This window comes from Oryzias latipes, chromosome 2 (assembly GCF_053564925.1).
Source record: "Oryzias latipes strain Hd-rR chromosome 2, Olatipes_Hd-rR_3.1".
NCBI lineage: Eukaryota > Metazoa > Chordata > Actinopteri > Beloniformes > Adrianichthyidae > Oryzias > Oryzias latipes.
The window spans coordinates 44,501,868-44,523,412 of NC_136238.1; the positions used below are offsets into that span (position 1 = coordinate 44,501,868).

The window sequence follows — 21,545 nt, forward strand, 5'->3', positions numbered from 1 at the left end:
GAATATCATGCTGGCAGCTAAAAAGACATCAGAACCGTCAATGCTTGTAAGCTTGGATGCTGAGAAAGCATTTGATAGGGTTAATTGGCTATATCTTGAACGGGTGCTGGAGAATATGGGATTCCACTCGGATTTCATCAAATGGATAAAAGTGTTCTATACAAAACCCATCTCAAAAGTACGGGTGAATGGATGCACTTCTGCAGGTTTTAGAGTCAGAAGAGGAACCAGACAAGGGTGCCCCCTCTCACCGTTATTGTTTGCAATTAGTATAGAACCCCTGGCTGAACTCATCCGAAAAGACCAAAGAATACAGGGCGTGTCAGTCGGAAGAACAGATTACAAAATCTCACTTTATGCAGATGATATTATATTATACCTTAAGAACCCAATTGCTTCTGTTCCCCCTCTTTTGGAATGCCTACAGAATTTTGGATTAATATCGGGATACGAAATTAATGAATCTAAATCGCATGCTATGATGATAATAGGGGAGAGGCCAGCAGACTTGGATAAAATAGTTTCATTTAACTGGACCACCCAAGGGTTTAGATATTTAGGAGTAATGATTACATCACAACATTCTAAAATGTACATAGAAAATTACGGTAAATTGATTTTAAATTTAAAATCTGATTTAACACGTTGGGAAATTTTACCTTTGTCCCTAGTAGGTCGAATAGAAACGGTCAAAATGAATGTTCTCCCTCGCCTGCTATATCTTTTTCAAGCTCTTCCCATATGGATCCCATCCTCCACTTTTAAAATATTAAATAAGATGATCTCTACATTCCTTTTTGCAAAATAAAAAACCTAGAATTCGGAAAAAATTATTATGTAGTTCTAAGAGGGATGGCGGTTTAGGATTACCAAATCTCAAGCTTTATTATTGGGCGGCTCAACTAAGAGGGTTGGCTGAATGGGTGAGCCAAGATGAGGATACAAATTGGATAAAACTGGAAAACTATGCTTCTCCCTCAGTTTCACTTGAAACAGCACCATTTCTGGGACAGAAAAAATGGAGAGACCTCAAAATAAAAAACAATTTGATACTGTGTACACAGAGAGTATGGTCAACTGTGAGGAAAAACATTGGCGCCCCCCTGACAACTTCAAGAGCACTCAAAATTTCCAAAATAGCAGACTTTTTGCCAAACAAGATAGATCCTGGTTTCTCAGACTGGGGCAAAAAAGGTTTATTAACAATACATCAATTATTTTGACGGAGACATCTTAAAATCTTTCAAACAATTACAAGATAAATACGGTATAGATTCCAAGGATTTTTACAGATACTTGCAAATAAGGGACTACTTAAGGTCGTGTGGGGAATGGGAGGCTTTGAGACAACCACCAACTCAAATAGAACAGTTAATGATCAAAAGCATTGTTGATAAATCAAGGAAGAAGATAGTATCAAATTTGTACAAATGTCTGCAGGCACACTTGTCAGATAATTCATTAGATCTGAAAGGAAAATGGGAATTGGAGGCAAACATTGTCATTGAGGATGAAAAGTGGGAAACAATCTGTGAGGGGGTTCATAAAATTTCAAACAGTCCTACATGGAATGAGTTCAACTGGAAGATTATGATGAGATTTTTCAAGACTCCTTACACCATATCTAAATATGACAAAAATAAATCTGATCTATGTTGGAGGAAATGCAATAAAATTGGAGATCACACACATATTTTTTGGGACTGCCCTGTTCTGATACCATATTGGCAAGGATTTCAAAACATTATTAAAGTTATAACACAGGTCAACTTGCCATTAAATCCACTTTACTATATAATAGGCATCCTTCCAGAAGAAGGTATAGAAAATAAAAAAGTTAAACTTATACAAATCCTTCTACTGGTGGCAAAAAAGATGATTACCAGATCTTGGCTTAAAACCTCACCCCCGACTCTTGAACAGTGGCTGGAGGCTTTGAGGAAAGTTTATTTGATGGAAAAAATAACAGCTAAACTTCATTTGAGGTCAGAGATGTTTTATGACTTATGGACTCCTGTGACTGAACACTTTGGTTGGCCAGATGGATAAATTTTAGCATAGGGTGTTTTTGCAACGGGTCAGTATTGTTTACCTTTACGGGCAGCTTTTCCACTCATAATCAGTGTACAATGTAATATTTCTTTGTCAATTATTGTTTCGTTATTTATTTACTTTTATGGTAATATTTTCTAAGTCCTGGGAAACTGTTTTTGAAAGACTCCTGTTGATACCTTCATTTTTGCTGAGATGCCACTTGTTCTTCGTTCATTTCGTTATGCTGTAAAAGTCAATAATTGATCTGCATACTTGAATAAAGTGTGTTCAAAAAAAAAAAAACTTCACATCAGTTCAGAACACCATCATCATCAAAGACTGCCATCACTGACTCATCCACTTACTGTTCTCACTTTAAACCACTTTAACCATGCCACTGTTCTTTAGCACTGTTTAGATTACTGTTATTCTCATTATACCGTCATTTTATCTATTTCATTTATGTTGTTTATTTATTATTTTATAAGCTGCTTGCACTGTGGGGTGAGAGAAAATCAATTTCATCTGTGCTGTATGTCTTATGGATGCAAATAAAGCTGACTTTGACTTTGACTGGACTTTGAAGGTTCTGGTTGTGAACACCATGAAGGACTTGGAGAAGTGTTTGATCACGGTCGTCTGAACCAACATGCAGTAATAAATCAAAGAGCCAAATCATTTCTAGAAATATGACGCCTGGATTCATCGCTTTCTCCAAAAGTCTGAAGGACCCTGATTCTCAGCAGAGAGTTCTGACCTGCAGACAACTTGAACTCAACTCTTAGGTGCAGCTGATATCAGCTGAAGAAGGAAATGGACCTGAATCTAAAGTCTGCAGACATAACATGGAAGAAAACTAGAAACTCTGTTTGAACCCAGAAGAACGGCTGTTAATCAGCAGAAGAAGAAATGCCAACCTTGGTCATTCAGCATAATATGGACCCTTTTGTTTAATTTTATTTCACAGCATTACCTAATTATAAAATAAAATAAATAAAAATACAAAAAAAACAATAAAACAAATGATTAATCAATTATTGAAAATGGTTACATTGATTGACTTTCAATTATATTACTTCACTTGCTCCAAAAATTGATAAATTCATTCATGATTTTCTAATGTAACATAATTTTGCACATATTTTTAACTTTGGATACTTGATCAAATTTTTCTATGAAAATGTCTGAAACAGTGTTGTCTATTTTACTGATATAGTATTTTTTTAATCATATCAATGACTTTTCTAAGTAACATAATCAGCATACATTTTCAATAACTGATCACTCTGTACCTTTTGGAGAAAATTCAAGCCTTTTAAGCGCCTTCTGGTCGTGAAAATACGCTACTCATTTGTGAGGATTCTTGGATTTTTGTCATGTTGTCATCAGTGATGAAAGTCTTCCGGGAATTCCCGGAAATCCGGGTTTTTGAGCAAACCGAACGTACTTTCCGGGAAATAAAGACCTGATCTCTACGGACAAATCGCTTTCCGGATTAAAAAATGGTCTGAAATCAGCTAATTTTAGCTTTATTTTCTATATTTCTCCGCAGATCGCTTCCTCTATGGTCGTGGCCATTTCTCGTCTTCCCGGCCTTGAATTGACCAATGACGGGACGTTTTAGTTGCTTTCGGATGCGTCGACGGGTCTGATTGGCTCTGTCTGCACCACGTGGTCAGCGTGACTTGCTTCCCTAGAGACCAAAACTGGCGGACCCACGCTAAACTTTCACAAACACATCTGAAGAGTTTGCGATCAAATTTGTGTTAAAATAATGGCGGGCATCGTCATTATTGAGCGTGGTCACGACCTCAGTTGTGAGAAGACGATAAAAAACAAATTGAAGTGGTCTTGGCTGGAAAAAAAAGATTTTTAAGGTAGTGTAGGTCAAATACTTTTTTGTGTAAAATAATCTCAAAACCACATTTTGAAATAATTTCAATTTTAGTTTTGAGTTTCAGTTTTTATTTTGAATACATTTCTCTATCTAATTTATTTGTATTTCCTAATTACCATGATTTAGTTCAGTATAGTTGACATTAATTATAAGTATTTGATGGTTTGGACCCGCACTCCCTTAAAAAATAATGTTTACAATGTTTAGTTTAGTTTGTATGTTTGTTTTGATATTTCCCAGATTACTTAGTATTGGTGTTAAAGAATTGATGTATTATGTTATAGAATTATAGTTTAAAGCAGATCCCATATTTTGATGTAATTATAGTTTGAGAAAACAGTGCAAGTGGATGTTGTACATCAGTCATTTCTAAAGCAGAAATAATGTATAAATAACTGAGGTATTTTCATAGAATATCATAGTTACTGGTGTTCTTTTTGCCATTTGGGGCTTTGATGTTACTATATTTTAGCAATTGTATGTTTTGCAGCTTTAAGGAAAAGCGTAGATTGTAGGATTGTGTTACTTTGAGCAATTTTCCAAATTCTTTTTTAGGACCAGCAAGTCCTTAATGGAGAGTCAAACTAGGGGTTTGAATGACAAATCATGATGCTCCAATTAGTCTTAGTTTCTTGATAAAGAAGTGAATAACTAGCTGCCAGAATGCACCAGAATGCATCTAAGACCACGTATTTTTCCAAAATTTCGCTCTGTGCCCGCCATATCGCTCAAAGAAAAGTTCAGGGATTTTTTCCTTGCCTGACTTTCATCACTGTGTCATGTCAGTGTCACTAAAATGAACCATTCTGGTTTGTGTTTTAGTCGTATTGTCCAGGCTAATCTGGTGTGATGGCCGCCTACGCTGCCACCCCATCAGGGCAGTAACCTACTGCACCACACCCTACATCAGGGGTCGGGAACCTATGGATCGCCAGCTTTATCTGGCTCTGCTGACGACCACATCTGGCTCACAGACAAATCTTTAATTATTTAAAAAACAAAAAGTTTCATTAGACCAGTCCTTCTCAGGCACGATGTGATGCCAGTTTGTAAAGTATGGTGTCACTTCAGCGCCTAATGTATTGAGCATCAAAACCCCAAATCTGTAACGGCCTGAAACCTGTGAATTACCGTCCCTGCAGATGCGCCCCCCCATCTTTGATAAGGGGAGGGGTAGTGGGCACAGGCAGCAAGGTGAAAAGCGCTCTGATGAGAACACACTGCCCGTCACATACCACACTGCAGCGTGTGAGGATTGCTGTACTGACCATGTTTGTCTCCACGTCTGCATGTGAGCAGTCTGTCTCACATCTACAGAACATTCAGACCTACCATCACGTTAACGGATGGAAGTCTCAACGCCTGCATGAAGCTGAAACTCACCACAGATCAACCAGACTAGACCATCAGCATTTAGTATTTATTTTTAAACATTTTGAACAATAAATGTGAAAACTTTTGATAAAACTGTTTGCTGTCCTTGTCTTCTACTGCTCGGTCCACCACATCTGGTCTGTCAGATCATTTTATATTATTGTTATTAAAGGAGCGCTGGTAACAAGTAACTACAGATCCCATAATGCAGCTGTTTTACTGAACAGTTTCAGTCAAGTCTAGCTAATGATGCTGCAAGTTACTGTGGAGCTAGTCCTCATGGTGCTGAAGAGAACAGTGGATTCTGGAAACAGTCTCTAAAAACCAATGAGAGTCTGAGTGAAGCTATGGTCACATTTACCAAAATGCCACCAACTAGAGTCTGAGTGAAGCTATGGTCACATTTACCAAAATGCCACCAACTAGAGTCTGAGTGAAGCTATGGTCACATTTACCAAAATGCCACCAATGAGAGTCTGAGTGAAGCTATGGTCACATTTACCAAAATGCCACCAACTAGAGTCTGAGTGAAGCTATGGTCACATTTACCAAAATGCCACCAATGAGAGTCTGAGTGAAGCTATGGTCACATTTACCAAAATGCCACCGAGCAGAGACCTAAAGGACAGTTTGGTCACCCAGTGGAACTTGGAATGGGGCGGCAGCAGTCACTATTTTACACCCGTCTGCTAAAGTTTAAATAAAGTTAGAATTCAACAGTGATGGACAATTTGTTGACATTGGTCAGCCACCACCTTGACACATTTGGAGGTTGCTCAGTGGCACTCTGGTGGCAGGAATGTTCCCTCTAATATTCCATGTGTCTATGCATGCACACAAAGGACCACTGTGACCAAGCCCCTCCCCCTCCACCTGCACTGCACACCAGCTGAGTCGACTTACGTTTCAAGCGGCCACTTCCAATGAAAAGTCCAGAACTTTGGGCTTCCTGGTCTGAAACCTTCATGACTGCAGGTCGCTACACCAGTTCTTCAGTCCAGGCTTGCAGGCCGCGTACAAATCAGGCCTTTATTGATCACATGCTGAAATTTATGTAAATAATAATTGGCAACTCTAAATTGTCCATAGGTGTGAGAGTGAATGGATGTGTGATTGAGGATGTTCTAATAAAAATAATAAAATCATGTCCAGAAGATCATCTCACTCTATGCTGCAGCTTTCTTTGTTTACAACACAACTCAATAGTTCTTCTTCTATGGTATTTTCCAGTATTTTAGATCGTTCTATGCATGTCAGTGTGATTTATTGCTGCAGAAATTGAAGCGGATGTAAACTTTGTTCTAACTGAATAAAGTTTCCCTGGTTCCATGTACACAGTTCAATTCTAATCTCATCTTTGGTCCGGTCAAAGACATTCTGTAAATGGAACTGCAGCTAATGTTTAGATGTCAATAATACAACTGTGTGTGTCAGAAGTACGTACGGTAGTTTTGTTTTGTGCGCTCCACATACAGTTCACTGTTGCAGGGAATGAGGCGGCTGGTGGCCAGTGATACTTGATGAGGACGGCTGTCATCCAGAGACATTTACACATCGTCCAATCAGAGCTGCTGGGCCACCGATCCGACTGTGGCCGCCCAGCTGTTGCCCCATTTTGTAACGGCGTCTTTCCCGCCTGACAGACTGACGCCGGACTGCCCAACTACTCCTGGCTGCAGTGTGCAGACAGAGGTGTGGCTCAATGTGGGCGGGGTTAAATGTGTTGAGCTCCACCCACTGTATGTGATTCTTCAATTACCATATTTTTAATTTGCATTTTATAAGTTTCCACGTGCAATAATGCCACATACCAGTGTTTCCTGAGATGATTAAATGAAGGCTCACCATGTCCATTTTCTAATTTAGGAAAAGATCAGATCTACTATTTTAGGATCTGTACACTTCTGCTTTAACAGTTCAAACAGTCCTTTTTATTTTTGGCTACAGGAGCAAGAAAGGCAACAAACTGTGATGTGTCTCTGGTACCAAACGGCTCTTATCTCATAGAATTATGTCTCATATTTTACACCAGACTAGAGAATGCAGTTTGCTGTTTATTTCTGTATTTCCTGTTTCTGCTCAGTGGATGAACACCCCCCCCCCCCCTCTTCCTCAGCACGTTCACAGCTACAGCAGGTCAATGATCAGGCTGTCGATCATGTTATCAATAAACCCTGGAGACGATCACAGTCACAGGTAAATCCAACAACATCAGTCTGAACTAAATGCTCCATTGTGGAAACGACTGGAGACAGAATGGCTTTGAAAGAGAACAAGAACCAACTTCTTCCTGGAAACCATTTGAACTGTCCTTCACTCTCTCACTTCTTTATTGGTCAATAGCTGTTGGTGCTGAGCGGGGGAGGGGCAGTGAAAGCTGAATGGAATAGAGCACCAAGTGCAACAAAAGACTAGAAGAGACAACATCAACACAAAAACCTACAGAGACACTGGAAAAAGAAGCTAAATCCAGAAAAACTTCACTTTAACTGATGATGTGAAAAGAGAATCTAGAGTCTGCAAGAAAACAATTCCATGATCTAGAACCGGATCAGAACCAACCTGGACCTGAGAACTGAGAGAATCTTCTCCTGAACAGAGCAGATCATTACTGACTGAAGAAACCAGATCAGCTTCTCAAAGATGAGACACTTAGTGTTTCTGAATGTCAACCTTTACTGTGACCATCAATCACACACAGTGGCCGCGGCGGCGGTGGGTAGAGCGAGTGATGGTCAGCGTGGGTTGCGCGCTGATCGCCCCGCGCCGCGAAGCGCCGCTTTGGTTGAGCGTCCTCCTGAGGAATTGGCAGCCTGTCCTGAACTCGTGGAGGACGGGCCTGAGCCGGTGGGCGAGTCTGATGGGAACGTGATGAGTGGAGACGGTCAGGTGGAGGAAGCGGTGAGTCAGGTTGGAGAGGGAGGGGTTTCGGTGGAGGGTGTGAAGGAAATTATATTTTTGGTCCTCACTTTAGAAGGGTTTCTCTGTCTTATTTTATTACGTTTTCTGTTTTACATATATCACCTTTAGTTTATTCCATAGCTAAAGTGTGTGCTTTAACTGAACTCCGTGCATCCTGACCTCACATTCCTGAGATGTGACCTATGGACAGCAACTGTCAGTCATTCCCCTACAGAGAAGGGGGATGCTGACCTCTCGGGGGATGCTGACCTCTCGGGGCACTGACCAGCAGAAATGGAGCCAGCACTCTAATCTAAACCACATGCGGAACAGATTATAGCTGTGAGAATTTCTCTGGATGTCCAGTTCTCAAGAAGAACAAAAGACTGAACTTTGACCCAGAACCTCCATGGATTTCCTGCTGTCAATCTGATTTGTTGTGGACAGGAAGGGACGGAGTTTACTGCAACACTAGGTGTCCCTTTGAAGTCATTCCCTGAGGAGAGGAACTGGTCACAGAGAATGACCCTCTACGATTGGCTGAAGGAGGAGACGGATCATCGATCAGCCAATGCGAGTGTTCCGGGGCGGAGATTCGACGGAGGAAAACGCCCAGAATTCATCTTTAAAAGTTTCAGCAGAGTACAATTTTATTGTCTTCTTCTGTCTTGTGGCCTTTCATGTAAAACGCCTGTAACTTCTTGCGTTTTGAAGGCCTTCTAAAATGATTTAATTCTGTCTTAGAACTTTTGTTAGGGAATAAACCTTCTGTGACTTTATCCGGCTGAATCTTGGTCTTATATCTCTCCCGACTAATAGAACATGCGTGGAAAAATCTCAGAGCGAAAGATATTTTCCTACAGGTGTCGTGAATGTCACTGAGGTGGTGGATGTGTTGGAAGTTTCTGGTGGGGCATCTGGGGTGGATGCTTCCGCAGCTGTGTGTGTGAATGAGGGGGTGGTGGAGCCCTCTGAGTGTTGTGGTTCGGGTGTGTCCGGAGTGTGTGTGGTGGGTGACGGCGAGGCGTGTCTGGAAGGGGGGATTGATGACGTCGATGCTGAGGCGCGTGGATCGGGGAAGGTGGGGGTTTCTCTGAAACGGAGAAAGCGGGGCTCCACGTCTGCGGATGTGGGCGTTAAAGCCAGCAGACGGGTGGTCTCTGAGGGGGGGGCGGTTGTGTCTGACGGCAGCGACAGTGAGGGATGCTGGTCTGACTGCAGTGAACTGTCTCAGGGCAGCTCTTTGCTGTCCAATAGTCAGGAAATGAAACTGTATCCTGCTCAAATGTTTAAAAGTTTTCTGCAACAGACTAAAGGTTTTAAGAAGCTGCACATTCCCTCATATTTCCCTGATTTGAAAGCTTTTTATGTGTCTGCTAAGCACCTCATAAAACACAGAGCTGAGTCTGATCTGACTGATCAGGAGGTTTACAGACTGAGGAAACAGATGCAGAAAGTCCGACAACAACTTGGTTTTTAAATTCATGATGGGTTTGCTTATTTATTTCATTTCTTGTTTTTTCCCCCTTTATTTGATGGATTCCTTTAAAGTGGGCAGCTTAAATGTTAATGGTGCCAGAGAACCCTTGAAAAGAGCCCTGCTCTTTGAGGGCCATGAGGGCCAAACACCTGGATGTTTTATTCCTTCAGGAGACCCACAGTGATCCCAGTCTAGAGGTGAACTGGAACAGAGAGTGGGATGGTGAGGTCCTTCTGAGCCATCTCACCTCAGCTAGTGGAGGGAGGGGTGGGTTTTTTGTTCTCCAGGAGGTTTACATTTGGTTGCAGGAAGGGTTTTGCTGGTCAGAGCGGTGTTTGAGCGTTTTGCTGTGCTTTTAGTGAATGTTTATGCTCCGACTGTTGGTGCTGAGAGGAAGAGTTTTTTTGCACGACTCAGTGTAAAACTGGATAGCTGCAGTTCAGAGGATTTTTTATTCTTGGGGGGGGATTTTAATTGTACTGAAAATGAGCTTGTGGACAGAAACCACACAGAGCCTCATCCGGCCTCACAGCGCGCTTTGAGGCAGCTGGTCTGCTCTCATGGCCTGGTGGACGTGTGGAGAAGGATGCATGCAGACTGCCGGCAATACACTTGGTCCCGCATGTATGAGAGCCGGTTGACTCTCGCACGTCTTGATCGTTTTTATTGTTTTAAGCACCATTTTAATGTTTTTAAGTCCTGTAATATCTTTCCTGTTGCTTTTACTGACCATTCTCTTGTGGTTTGTGTCTTTTATGTGAAGGATTTTACGCCTAAAAGTGCTTATTGGCATTTTAATTCAGTTTTAAGGATATTTTAAGTTTCTTTTGGACTCAGTTCCGACAAAAGAAACATGATTTTAGTTCTCTTGGGCAATGGTGGGACCGTGGTAAGACTGAAATTAAGCTTTTGTGCCAGCAGTACACTCTCAACGTTACGCGTGATTACTGTCGATTTATTGAAGACTTGGAGACTGAGATTGTGGGCTTGGAGTCTTTGAGTGAGTCCACTCAAAATCAGGGGCATATTGAGCTCCTAAAAGCAAAACGGTTGACTTTGGAGCGCCTGCTGGACTCTAAAGTTCAGGGGGCCTTGGTTCGGTCTCGGTTTCAGGATGTTTCTGAAATGGATGCTCCCTCTAGCTTCTTTTTTGGTCTGGAGAAGAAGCAAGGACAGATGAAGGTGATGCACTCCTTGTTGTCTGACACCGGAGAGGAGTTGCTTGGACCTGACCAGATCAGACAGAGGGCTGTGGACTTTTATTCCTCACTCTAGGCCAGTGAGTGTGATGGTGATGACGGCCTGTTGGACGAGTTCTGCAGTGGACTGCCTCATGTCGCCGAGGAGATGAACTCTCAGTTGGACCGGCTTCTCCAGCTTCCTGAGCTGTCCGCTGCCCTTCAGAGCATGAAGGGCCGGAGGGCTCCTGGGATCGATGGCCTCACTGTGGAGCTTTACAAAGCTTTCTGGGACATCCTTGCTCCTGACATCTTGGAGGTTTTCAATGACTGTTTGCTCTCTGGTGCTCTACCAACGTCCTGTCGCAGAGCTGTTGTTGCTCTCCTGCCGAAGAAAGGGAACCTTCAAGAAATTAAGAACTGGCGACCCGTTTCTCTGCTGTGCGTGGACTACAAAATTTTATCCAGGACCTTCTCCAATAGGCTGAGGGATGCTATGGAGCAGATCATCCACCGGGACCAGACCTACTGTGTCCGAGGTAGACTCATGGTTGATAATGTTTTTTTAATTCGAGATGTTTTGGAAGTCTCTGAGCTTTTGGGCGTACGATCAGGTCTGATTTCTCTTGACCAGGAAAAGGCTTTTGACCACGTTGAACACAGCTTCCTTTGGAAAGTTATGGAGAAGTTTGGGTTCTGTGCTGGTCTCATTGCAAAAATCAGAGTATTTTACGCCGAGGCTGAGAGTGTGCTGAAGGTGAACGGCGGTCTGTGTGCTCCTTTTAGGGTGGGTCGGGGCATACAGCAGGGCTGTGCTCTGTCTGGCATGCTCTACGCTCTCTCTCTGGAGCCCCTCCTCCATAAGATCCGTGCAAGTATTGAGGGTTTGTGTTTGCCTGGTTTCCGGAGGAACATTGTTTTATCAGCTTATGCTGATGATGTGATTGTTTTTGTTCAAAATCAGGCAGACGTGAATGTGTTGGTAGATGCAATACATGCTTTTTCTAAATTGTCATCTGCAAGGGTTAACTGGCATAAGACTGCGGCCCTTGCTGTGGGAAAGTGGCAGGACGCTCTTCCAACTCTCCCATCTAATGTGATATGGAGGAAGGATGGTTTGAAGTACCTGGGGGTTTTTCTTGGTGGTCCTGTCACTTTAAAAAAGAACTGGGAGGATGTTGTCCATAGACTGGAGGGGAAGATGAACAAATGGCGATGGCTGCTCCCCCAGATGTCTTTTAGGGGGAGAGTATTGGTTATCAATAACCTTGTTGCTTCCCTGCTTTGGCACAGGCTGATGTGTTTGGACCCCCCTTCCGGGTTACTGTCTCAGATTCAGTCCAAACTTGTCAATTTCTTCTGGGACAGTCTACACTGGGTGCCACAGGGAGTGTTATTTCTTCCTCGGGAGGAGGGGGGACAGGGCCTGGTACACCTGGCCAGCAGAACTGCCACCTTCAGGATCCAGTTCCTGCAACGTTTTTTGACTGGGCCGACGGATTAAATGTGGAAGGAGCTGGCTATCTGCATCTTGAGGCGTGTGAATGGTTTGGGGCTGGATGAGGCTTTGTTTTTAATGGACACCAAATTTTTAGATGTACATGGGGTGCCTCGTTTTTATCAGGGTGTTTTTAAGTCCTGGCATCTTTTTAATGTTGTCAAACGAAAAAACTCTCCCTCTCTTTGTTGGCTATTAAAAGAGCCCTTGATCTTTGGGGCATGGTTGGACATATGCGATGACACCACCCCTGGACTTCAGTTGACCCTTCGAAGGTCTTGAGTTCTGACTCTGGAGCAGCTGGTGACTGCAGCGGGACCCGATCTGTCGGACGTCTCCTTTTTGTGTTCCTCGCTGGGTCTCCGGTCCGCCAGAATGGCACGTCGTCTCCTGGACCGCTGGAGGGGCAGGCTGGGTGCTGGGGTGAGGGGACTCCTGGCTGATTACTGCAACGGGACCACTGCTCTCATCCACGATGACCTCTTTCCAGAGGTGTGGCTGAGCCCTGATCTGGGTGGACTTACCGGACAGCTGCTTCGTCCCTGCAATCCCAACAACCTGACTCTTCACTGCGCGGACAGAAGGACATTGTATGTTAACTGTGTGAAGGTCTTGAACAAAACTAAGTTGCAGAACCGCCTTCCTAGTGCGTGGACTGGCAAACTGAGTGGAGGTGAGGACGGACCATATTGGAGAGTTCTTTACACGGCTCCCATACGGAAGAGAACTGGAGACCTCCAATGGAGGATCTTACATGGTGCTGTTGCTTCGAACTCTTTTATCTCTGTTCTTAACCCCACTGTTTCTGACTGCTGCCCATTTTGTGATATGAGAGAAACAATTTTTCATGTTTTTAGTGAGTGTAAGAGGCTTTCAGGTCTCTTCACTCTTTTAACGTCTGTATTTGCTCTTTTTAATGTGATGTTTTACGTTCGTTGTTTTATCTATGGGTACGGGTACAAGAAAAAAGACAAGGAAAAATGGCAACTGCTTCATTTTATTTTTGGTGAAGCAAAACTTGCGATTCACGTCAGCAGGAAGCGCAAAATAGCGGGCGAACCTCTGGCTGATGCAGTTCGTGTCTGGCGCTGCAATGTCCGTTCCAGGCTAAAATTAGAATTTTCTTTTTTTAGACTGTCGAACCGTTTGTCCTGTTTTAAAAAAATCTGGTGCTTTGCTGATGTTTTATGTCGTGTGTCAAACGGTGAACTTTGTTTTGCTCCTTTATTATGTGAGTGATTGGTGTTTTTTCTTGTCTGTGATCTTTGAATAAACTGACATTTTAAAACTCAAACTCTTCTTCTTCTTCTCCTTCTCCTTCTTCTTAATATACTTACTTTTTATTATTTGTTGACTTATTATTTATGTATTGTTATTATTTAGTGTTTGTATTGACTTACTGTTGATTTATTATTATTATTATTGACTTATTGTTGGGTTTTTCTAAATAATTTAAATTACATGACAAAGAGGTCTAAAACTCCTAAATGTTTACAAATTATTTTTTAAAAATTCTTTGTAATAATTTTTTTATTTGTAAGAAGTCCTGCAACAATGCATTTTCATTAAAGTTTGAGCTTTTAAGGCTGACTGTTTCTATTCTTTAACAACAACAAATTATGTGTCTATATATATATTATCTATATAAATATAATATATTTACATATATGTATAAATATAAATGTAAAAATATATATACTATATATAAGCTACTTAGACACCACTAAAAGCAATAGAAATCATTGTCATGTGGGCGTCGTCGACCTCACCAATATGGCGTCGCACTCCGCCACCGTCGGCCAGGCTTCTAAAGCGGGCGTGTCTCCTCTAGTGATATAACTCATTGACATTCATAACCACGCCAACGACTTTCAGAAAAATGAGGCTGCAGCGGCTGATCTAGAAGATTCTGCTAATGCCCCCCCATCACACAGTTTTCTCTGTGACCGTAGCTGGAATGTTTCGTGACAGTAGCCGTGGTTACATGGGCAGAATATCTTGATCGGATCAATGGTCGGGTTAAAATTCACCCGTGCACATGGGCACAGAAAACCTTTTTCCGATTAGAACAAACGTTCCCATGGCTCACACTTTCCTTCGGAATGAATAATTTGGGCATGCGCAGTAGTGTAAAAATCACCCGTATGCGGAAATAGGTCCCGTTGTAAACAAACCGCTTCCACAGACATTTATGCAGCAGCTCGGTAACATACGAGACGATCTTCCAAACGTGCTTTTATTAATGTCATGAATATTATGAAGTGCCTGTTCGCTCATCGTTATATTTAATCTGTGTGGTCAGTGCTTTTTTTGTGGAAGAATTAAGCTGGACGAAAGCTTAGGACAGGCTAACACGGCTAACAACATTAGCCTGATGGACCGTGCGAGAAACGCAGCAATCTGCAGCTTTCTAAGGACTGAGCGACATTTATTTCTGCTCTGAAAGTTCACACAGACCGCCCCAAAGCCACTCTGTGAGCTAGCGGCCTGAGCTCTGTTCGAACACGGTTCCTCCTGAGTCCTGCAGCCGCTAACCCAGAGCGGCGGGACGGCTCGCAGTCTGAATTCTCCCACACATAACAAAACAACAAAACGCACACGTAAAAAAGCATCCTCCCCCTCGGACACAAAATTATTAATCCAGCTGCTCTGCTCACTCGGGTGCCAGTGGACCGAGTGAGCGTCAGGGGGCACGAAGCGCTCCTCCTCCGAATCTCCCCCGTGAGGGGTGTAAGAGAGGGGAGGGAGAGCCAGCGGGGCGAGAGCGGAGCGGCGCTTTTCACGGGGCGTCCGCAGAGCTGGTCGGTCCTGTTTGAGCTCCAAAGCTTTCTCTCAGAGAAACACCGTCTATGCGTGACGTAACCCAGAGCAGCAGTAGCCGCGTTTACATGGGCAAAAGTAATCGGAATGAACGCCTGATCGGAAAGAAAATGCGTCATGTAAACGCTCCGTTCGGAATACTCTGCCCCGGTCAGACTCGTTCGGATCAGAATTTCTTTCCGATGGAGATAGGTGGGTTATACCGATCGTTTATCCGATCGTGGAGCATGTAAACGGTCATTCCGATCGTGTGTCACTACTGCTCTGGGTTACGTCACGCATAGACGGTGTTTCTCTGAGAGAAAGCTTTGGAGCTCATACAGGACCGACCAGCTCTGCAGACGCCCCGTGAAAAGCGCCGCTCCGCTCTCGCCCCGCTGGCTCTCCCCTCTCTTTCCCCCTTCACGAGAGAGATGCGGGGAAGGAGCGCTTCGTGCCCCCCGATACTCCCTCGGTCCACTGGCACCCGAGTGAGCAGAGCAGCTGGATTAATAATTTTGTGTCCGAGGGGGAGGATGCTTTGTTACGTGTGCGTTTTGTTGTTTTGTTATGTGTGGGAGAATTCAGACTGCGAGCCGTCCCGCCGCTCTGGGTTAGCGGCTGCAGGACTCAGGAGGAACCGTGTTCGAACAGTGCTCGGGCCGCTAGCTCACAGAGTGGCTTTGGGGCGGTCTGTGTGAACTTTTCAGAGCAGAAATAAATGTGGCTCAGTCCTTAGAAAGCTGCAGATTGCTGCGCTTCTCGCACGGTCCATCAGGCTAATGTTGTTAGCCGTGTTAGCCTGTCCTAAGCTTTGGTCCAGCTTAATTCTTCCACAAAAAAAGCACTGACCACACAGATTAAATATAACGATGAGCGAACAGGCACTTCATAATATTCATGACATTAATAAAAGCACGTTTGGAAGATCGTCTCGTATGTTACCGAGCTGCTGCATTAATGTCTGTGGAAGCGGTTTGTTTACAACGGGACCTATATCCGCATCCGGGTGATTTTACACTACTGCGCATGCCCAAATGTTTCATTCCGAACGAGAGTATGAGCCATGGGAACGTTTGTTCTAATCGGAAAAAGGTTTTCTGTGCCCATGTGCACGGGTGAATTTTAACCCGACCATTGATCCCATCAAGATATTCTGCCCATGTAACCGCGGCTAGTGACACACGATCGGAATGACCGTTTACATGCTCCACGATCGGATAAACGATCGGTATAACCCACCTATCTCGATCGGAAAGAAATTCTGATCCGAATGAGTCTGACCGGGGCAGAGTATTCCGAACGGAGCGTTTACATGACGCATTTTCTTTCCGATCAGGCGTTCATTCCGATTACTTTTGCCCATGTAAACGCGGCTAGTGAAGCTGCTGTGAAACTGAGTTTATTGAGGTGGAAGAGATCAACACTTCCAGACCATTTACCCCCACTGCCCACACCTTGCCCCCCCCCACTGCCCACACCTTGCCCCTCCCCTCCCTGATTCATGGGAGAGTGGACAGAGTCATTAAAGACCCACATATTTGCACCAAACATATCATAGATCATATTTATGACAGAGTTACTTTGGTTTACTTTTCCATTTGTGACTTTGGCTACGTTCACACTGCAGGGCTTAATGCTCAATTCGGATTTTTTGAAAAAATCGGATTTGTTTGCTAGACCGTTCACATTTTCAAATAAATCCGAACTTTTGTGATCTCCAGTGTGACCGTGACACGACCCAAACGAGACCCGCATGCGCAGAAGCCAGAAGAATACTCAACGGTGAACGACGTCACTTGTTGTTTGAGGAGCAAACGTTAACAATGGATGTCAACAACAGTGTTGTCAAAAGCGGAGCTCTTTTTGTAATATTACATTTATTTTCACGAAGGAGCAGCACAATTACAATCTTCTCATTTTAAGAAGGCAATGGAGTCGGGATCGTCTGTACCCACTGTAGTGGAATAGGAATGTGTATACTATGTGTTGGGGCCGCGTGCCCGCGTGTTTGTGTGTGCAAGTGCGTGCCGCGATAGAGAATAGGGGGGTCAGTGTGGGCGCGCATTCATGTTGTGTGTTACAGAGGAAGGACAACGGTAATAAAAGAAGGTTTCCCCCAAAATAAATGCTATGGACTCTTTATTAACCCGTTCTGGAGAATCTAAGGATCAGAACAGGGAGGAGGAGGAGGATCGCCTCGGGTCCCCCGCGCTTCTGAGCACGTCGGAAAGGAGAGAAAGAAAAGAAAGTTATCGCGGGAAAGGTTCAACACCACGCTCTGCCATTTATCTGGAAATTTTTTCAAAAACCGCCGAGTTGCGATAAGAGCCCTGGAGTTTGGCCTGAAAAGAGCGATCACCCCAATATTAATCCAATCAGTGACCTCCCTTCCCTTCCACTGACTGATCTCAGCAGCATCGTCCACCATGGTTGATGTTTACGTTCTCGTTCCCGCCTACTTCAACGCAGAATGATGACGTTTGTTGCGTGTCGATGACGTACGGTTCGGAATCAAGTCGCCTGGCCGGTCAGACGGCGGTCGCAATTGAAAAGAACGGCTACAATTCGGAATCAGGACGGCAAACCCACGGGGCCTGGGTCGCAATTGAAAAGATCGGATCTGTGTCATTCAGACTGTCATGAAAAGATCGGAATTGGGCCACTTAGGGGCAAAAAATTCGGAATTGGGTCGTTTCAGCCTGCAGTGTGAACGTAGCCTTTTCTATTTTATCATTATTAATAAACATGTTTTATATGTGATGGTTGTTCAATTCAGATTATTGTAACTACTTATTAAACATGGTTATTTGCTCAAAGTCTCTGTCCTGTTTTATTATACAATTAATTTACACACATATTTGTATTTCTAACATTATTCTAGATTCAAATTTCAAGAAAAAAGTATCAGTTTCCACATCCGGGATATTAACCCTGTAAATATTTAGTATCAGATTATAACCCAGATTACCGGAACCCAGTAAATGAAGTTCTGACCAAAGATCAGTTTCTACAATGTTCTGTACCAGACACAATGACAAATGAACATCATCTGTTAATCTAAATGTAAATGACAAATATAAATGTGAACCATAAATGTTTCATTTCAACATTAAAGTCCAGTTTCTGACTCCCAGACTCTGGTTCCCATGGAAACTGATCCACACAGAGGAACCCCCTCAGAAGGAGTCTAGTTAACCATTGGAGAGAACAGAAGACTGAGAGATTCTGACACTCTGGACCACTGATCTCTGACAGAAGTGTTGCTGTGGTGCAGCGTGCTGACGCTAACTCATTTAATCCTTTATCAAATATTGTTAATCTTATAACTTGAACCTGGTAGACTCTGATCCTTGAAAATATTGTCTGACATTGAACTGATATGCAGCTACAGATCTGCCTCTGCAGGTTTACTCAATTCTTTCATTTCTGCACCAAAACTCTCCTTTCTCTGATTTTCCTCTCTAGTCTGCACTCACACTTCTGTCTGTGTGTGTGTGTGTGTGTGCACGTGCACGCTCACATGCTCTGCTGTGTCTGATTTGAACTTTGACCTCGGTCAGCTTTCAGGCGGGTTTGATTTCTGTTTCAGTTCTTGTTTGTTTTCTGACTCTTTAAACTCAGAAATCTGTCAAATGTTTCAACAGCTGAACCTTCTGTTGCCATGGAAACATCTTTGTTCTACAGAAAATCTAAGCAGCTGTTTTCTTCCACTGCAGACTCTCCAAAGAATCAAAGATGTTCAATTTGTGGAAAATCCAGAAAATCTTTGAATCCAAACCTTTCAGCTTCAGTGAAGAACTACAAATGTAGAAATGAACCAACCAGCAGCTTCAATGTTCTGACCTCAGAGTCTGCAGTCTGCAGTTTGGACTCTCCAGTCCAGAACACAGAACCACAATGGATGAATCCTTCAGGCTGTTGTCGCTAAGGTCCAGTTCTGTCAGGTGGGACGGGTTGGACTTCAGAGCTGAGGCCACAATTTCCCAGTGAGTCTCTGAGAGTCCACATCGTTGTGGAAGTCTGTGAAGAGACAGAAAGACAGAAACAGGTGATCTATGATGAATTCAGACTGTGATGAAGTTCCAGTTGGACATTTGTCTCTTCATCAGAGCTTCATCTTCATCATGAAGCAGTCCTCCTCATCAGTCTCTCTCAGATCTTTCTTTCATCTGCAGCTGGAGGAGAGAAGGTGGAGCTCCATGGAGCTTCATGCTGCCCTCAGTCTGTCAGTGATCTGAGGTCTGAACCCCAAAGTTACCAGTAGAACATCTGGATCACAGAGACTGACAGCTGTCACTCTGACCATGAGGATCATGATTGACAGTTTTTAAATGTTGGTTCTGATCCAGTTTTCTGAGAGTTTTCTATTTCCATTTCCAAAATGATATTTTCATGTTTTCAGCTCTGAAGCTGTAAATAACAACAGTTCATCTTCCTGTTCTGTTGCAGAACTTTGATCGAGTTTCCTCCTCAGGTCCACGTCTCCCATCATGAACAGAACCACAGCAGCACCAACCTTCAGGCAGAACTTTCCAGAAGCTCTTCTTGGTAGAAAGAGGCTAAAGTGACAGTTAGCTGTGATGCTAAGCTTCATTGTACAGCCAGAGTCAGAGTCTTCCTTGACTATGAAGAAGACGTCCGTTCAAACATGTCAGGTACTGTATTTTCACGACTATAATGTTCACTTAAAAGTCTTACATTTTCTCCAAACTGTAGGGGGCGCCCTATGAGGCGGTGCACCTAGTGTGTAGTTGTGGGACTTCAGAAGAGGAGTAGAAGAAGACGATGAGAACCAACTCAGTTTTTCTACCACTGCTTTTTTTTTCCATGTGTGTATGTGTGTGCTGAAATGTGTGTGTGCTGAAATGTGTGTGTTGTAATGTGTGTGTGTGTTGTAATGTGTGTGTGTGTGCTGAAATGTGTGTGTGCTGAAGTGTCTGTTTGCTGAAATGTGTGTGTGCTGAAGTGTCTGTGTGCTGAAATGTGTGTGTTGTAATGTGTGTGTGTGTTGTAATGTGTGTGTGTGTGTGCTGAAATGTGTGTGTGCTGAAGTGTCTGTGTGCTGAAATGTGTGTGTTGTAATGTGTGTGTGTGTTGTAATGTGTGTGTGTGTGTGCTGAAATGTGTGTGTGCTGAAGTGTCTGTGTGCTGAAATGTGTGTGTTGTAATGTGTGTGTGTGTGTTGTAATGTGTGTGTGTGTGCTGAAATGTGTGTGCAGAGTTCCTGCGTGCCGTACTCCCCCGTTTGCAAAAGGAGGCCAAGTGAGTGTGTGAGCGCACATTCAGTTTGTGTTACTCAGTTAGGGACAACAGTAATTTAAATAAAAAGGTTTTCCTCCAAAAAACAGAGACTGGTTCTATTCTTAACCCGCTCTGGGGGCTCTGAGGGTTAAAACAGAGAAGTGACCATTGAAGGAAGATCCGCTGTCAGCCTGAAAGGGATCTCCCCCACGGTCAGAAACATCACAGCAGGAAGGGTTCAACGCTATAACGCTTTACCAGTATGTTGTGATATTGAGTGCTAGCATGCATGTTTTACCGGTATGTTGTGATATTGTGCCTTAACACCCAGTGCAGGTATTGTATGTGCCAAATACAGAAAGATTACCCATAACTGAGACCCCGCCCTATAATCCTATGGTGGTAAAAATACTACGGTATGTGAAAAAACACAACTGTGTCTGATATAGAAGAACCTAAGAAATCAAGTTTCTGCTTCAGTTTCTTCTTTTATTCAAAGTGTTTCATTCACAGATCAAAGATTTCTCTAGAAAAAAGATGATGAACAGAAGAAAGAGGATTGTAGAAATGTGCTTCTAGAATGACTGACATAGTAGAAATGTGCTTCTAGAATGACTGACATTGTAGAAATGTGCTTCTAGAAAGACTGACATAGTAGAAATGTGCTTCTAGAATGACTGACATAGTAGAAATGTGCTTCTAGAATGACTGACATTGTAGAAATGTGCTTCTAGAATGACTGACACTGTAGAAATGTGCTTCTAGAATGACTGACATTGTAGAAATGTGCTTCTAGAATGACTGACATTGTAGAAATGTGCTTCTAGAATGACTGACATTGTAGAAATGTGCTTCTAGAATGACTGACACTGTAGAAATGTGCTTCTAGAATGACTGACATTGTAGAAATGTGCTTCTAGAATGACTGACATTGTAGAAATGTGCTTCTAGAATGACTGACATTGTAGAAATGTGCTTCTAGAATGACTGACATTGTAGAAATGTGCTTCTAGAATGACTGACACTGTAGAAATGTGCTTCTAGAATGACTGACACTGTAGAAATGTGCTTCTAGAATGACTGACATTGTAGAAATGTGCTTCTAGAATGACTGACATTGTAGAAATGTGCTTCTAGAAT

General features: G+C 43.1%; 1 protein-coding gene across 11 annotated transcripts in view; it reads right to left on the minus strand.

Annotated features, from left to right (window-relative positions):
• The window catches only part of LOC144989056 (protein NLRC3-like), a 57,954-nt gene that overhangs the window by 30,637 nt on the left and 5,772 nt on the right, over positions 1 to 21,545 (minus strand). For all 11 annotated transcript variants that reach the window (XM_078940857.1, XM_078940851.1, XM_078940855.1 and 8 more), the window contains one exon: positions 19,008 to 19,184. In XM_078940857.1, the coding sequence (XP_078796983.1) occupies positions 19,008 to 19,184 (177 nt within the window). The remainder of the gene's footprint in view (positions 1 to 19,007; positions 19,185 to 21,545) is intronic.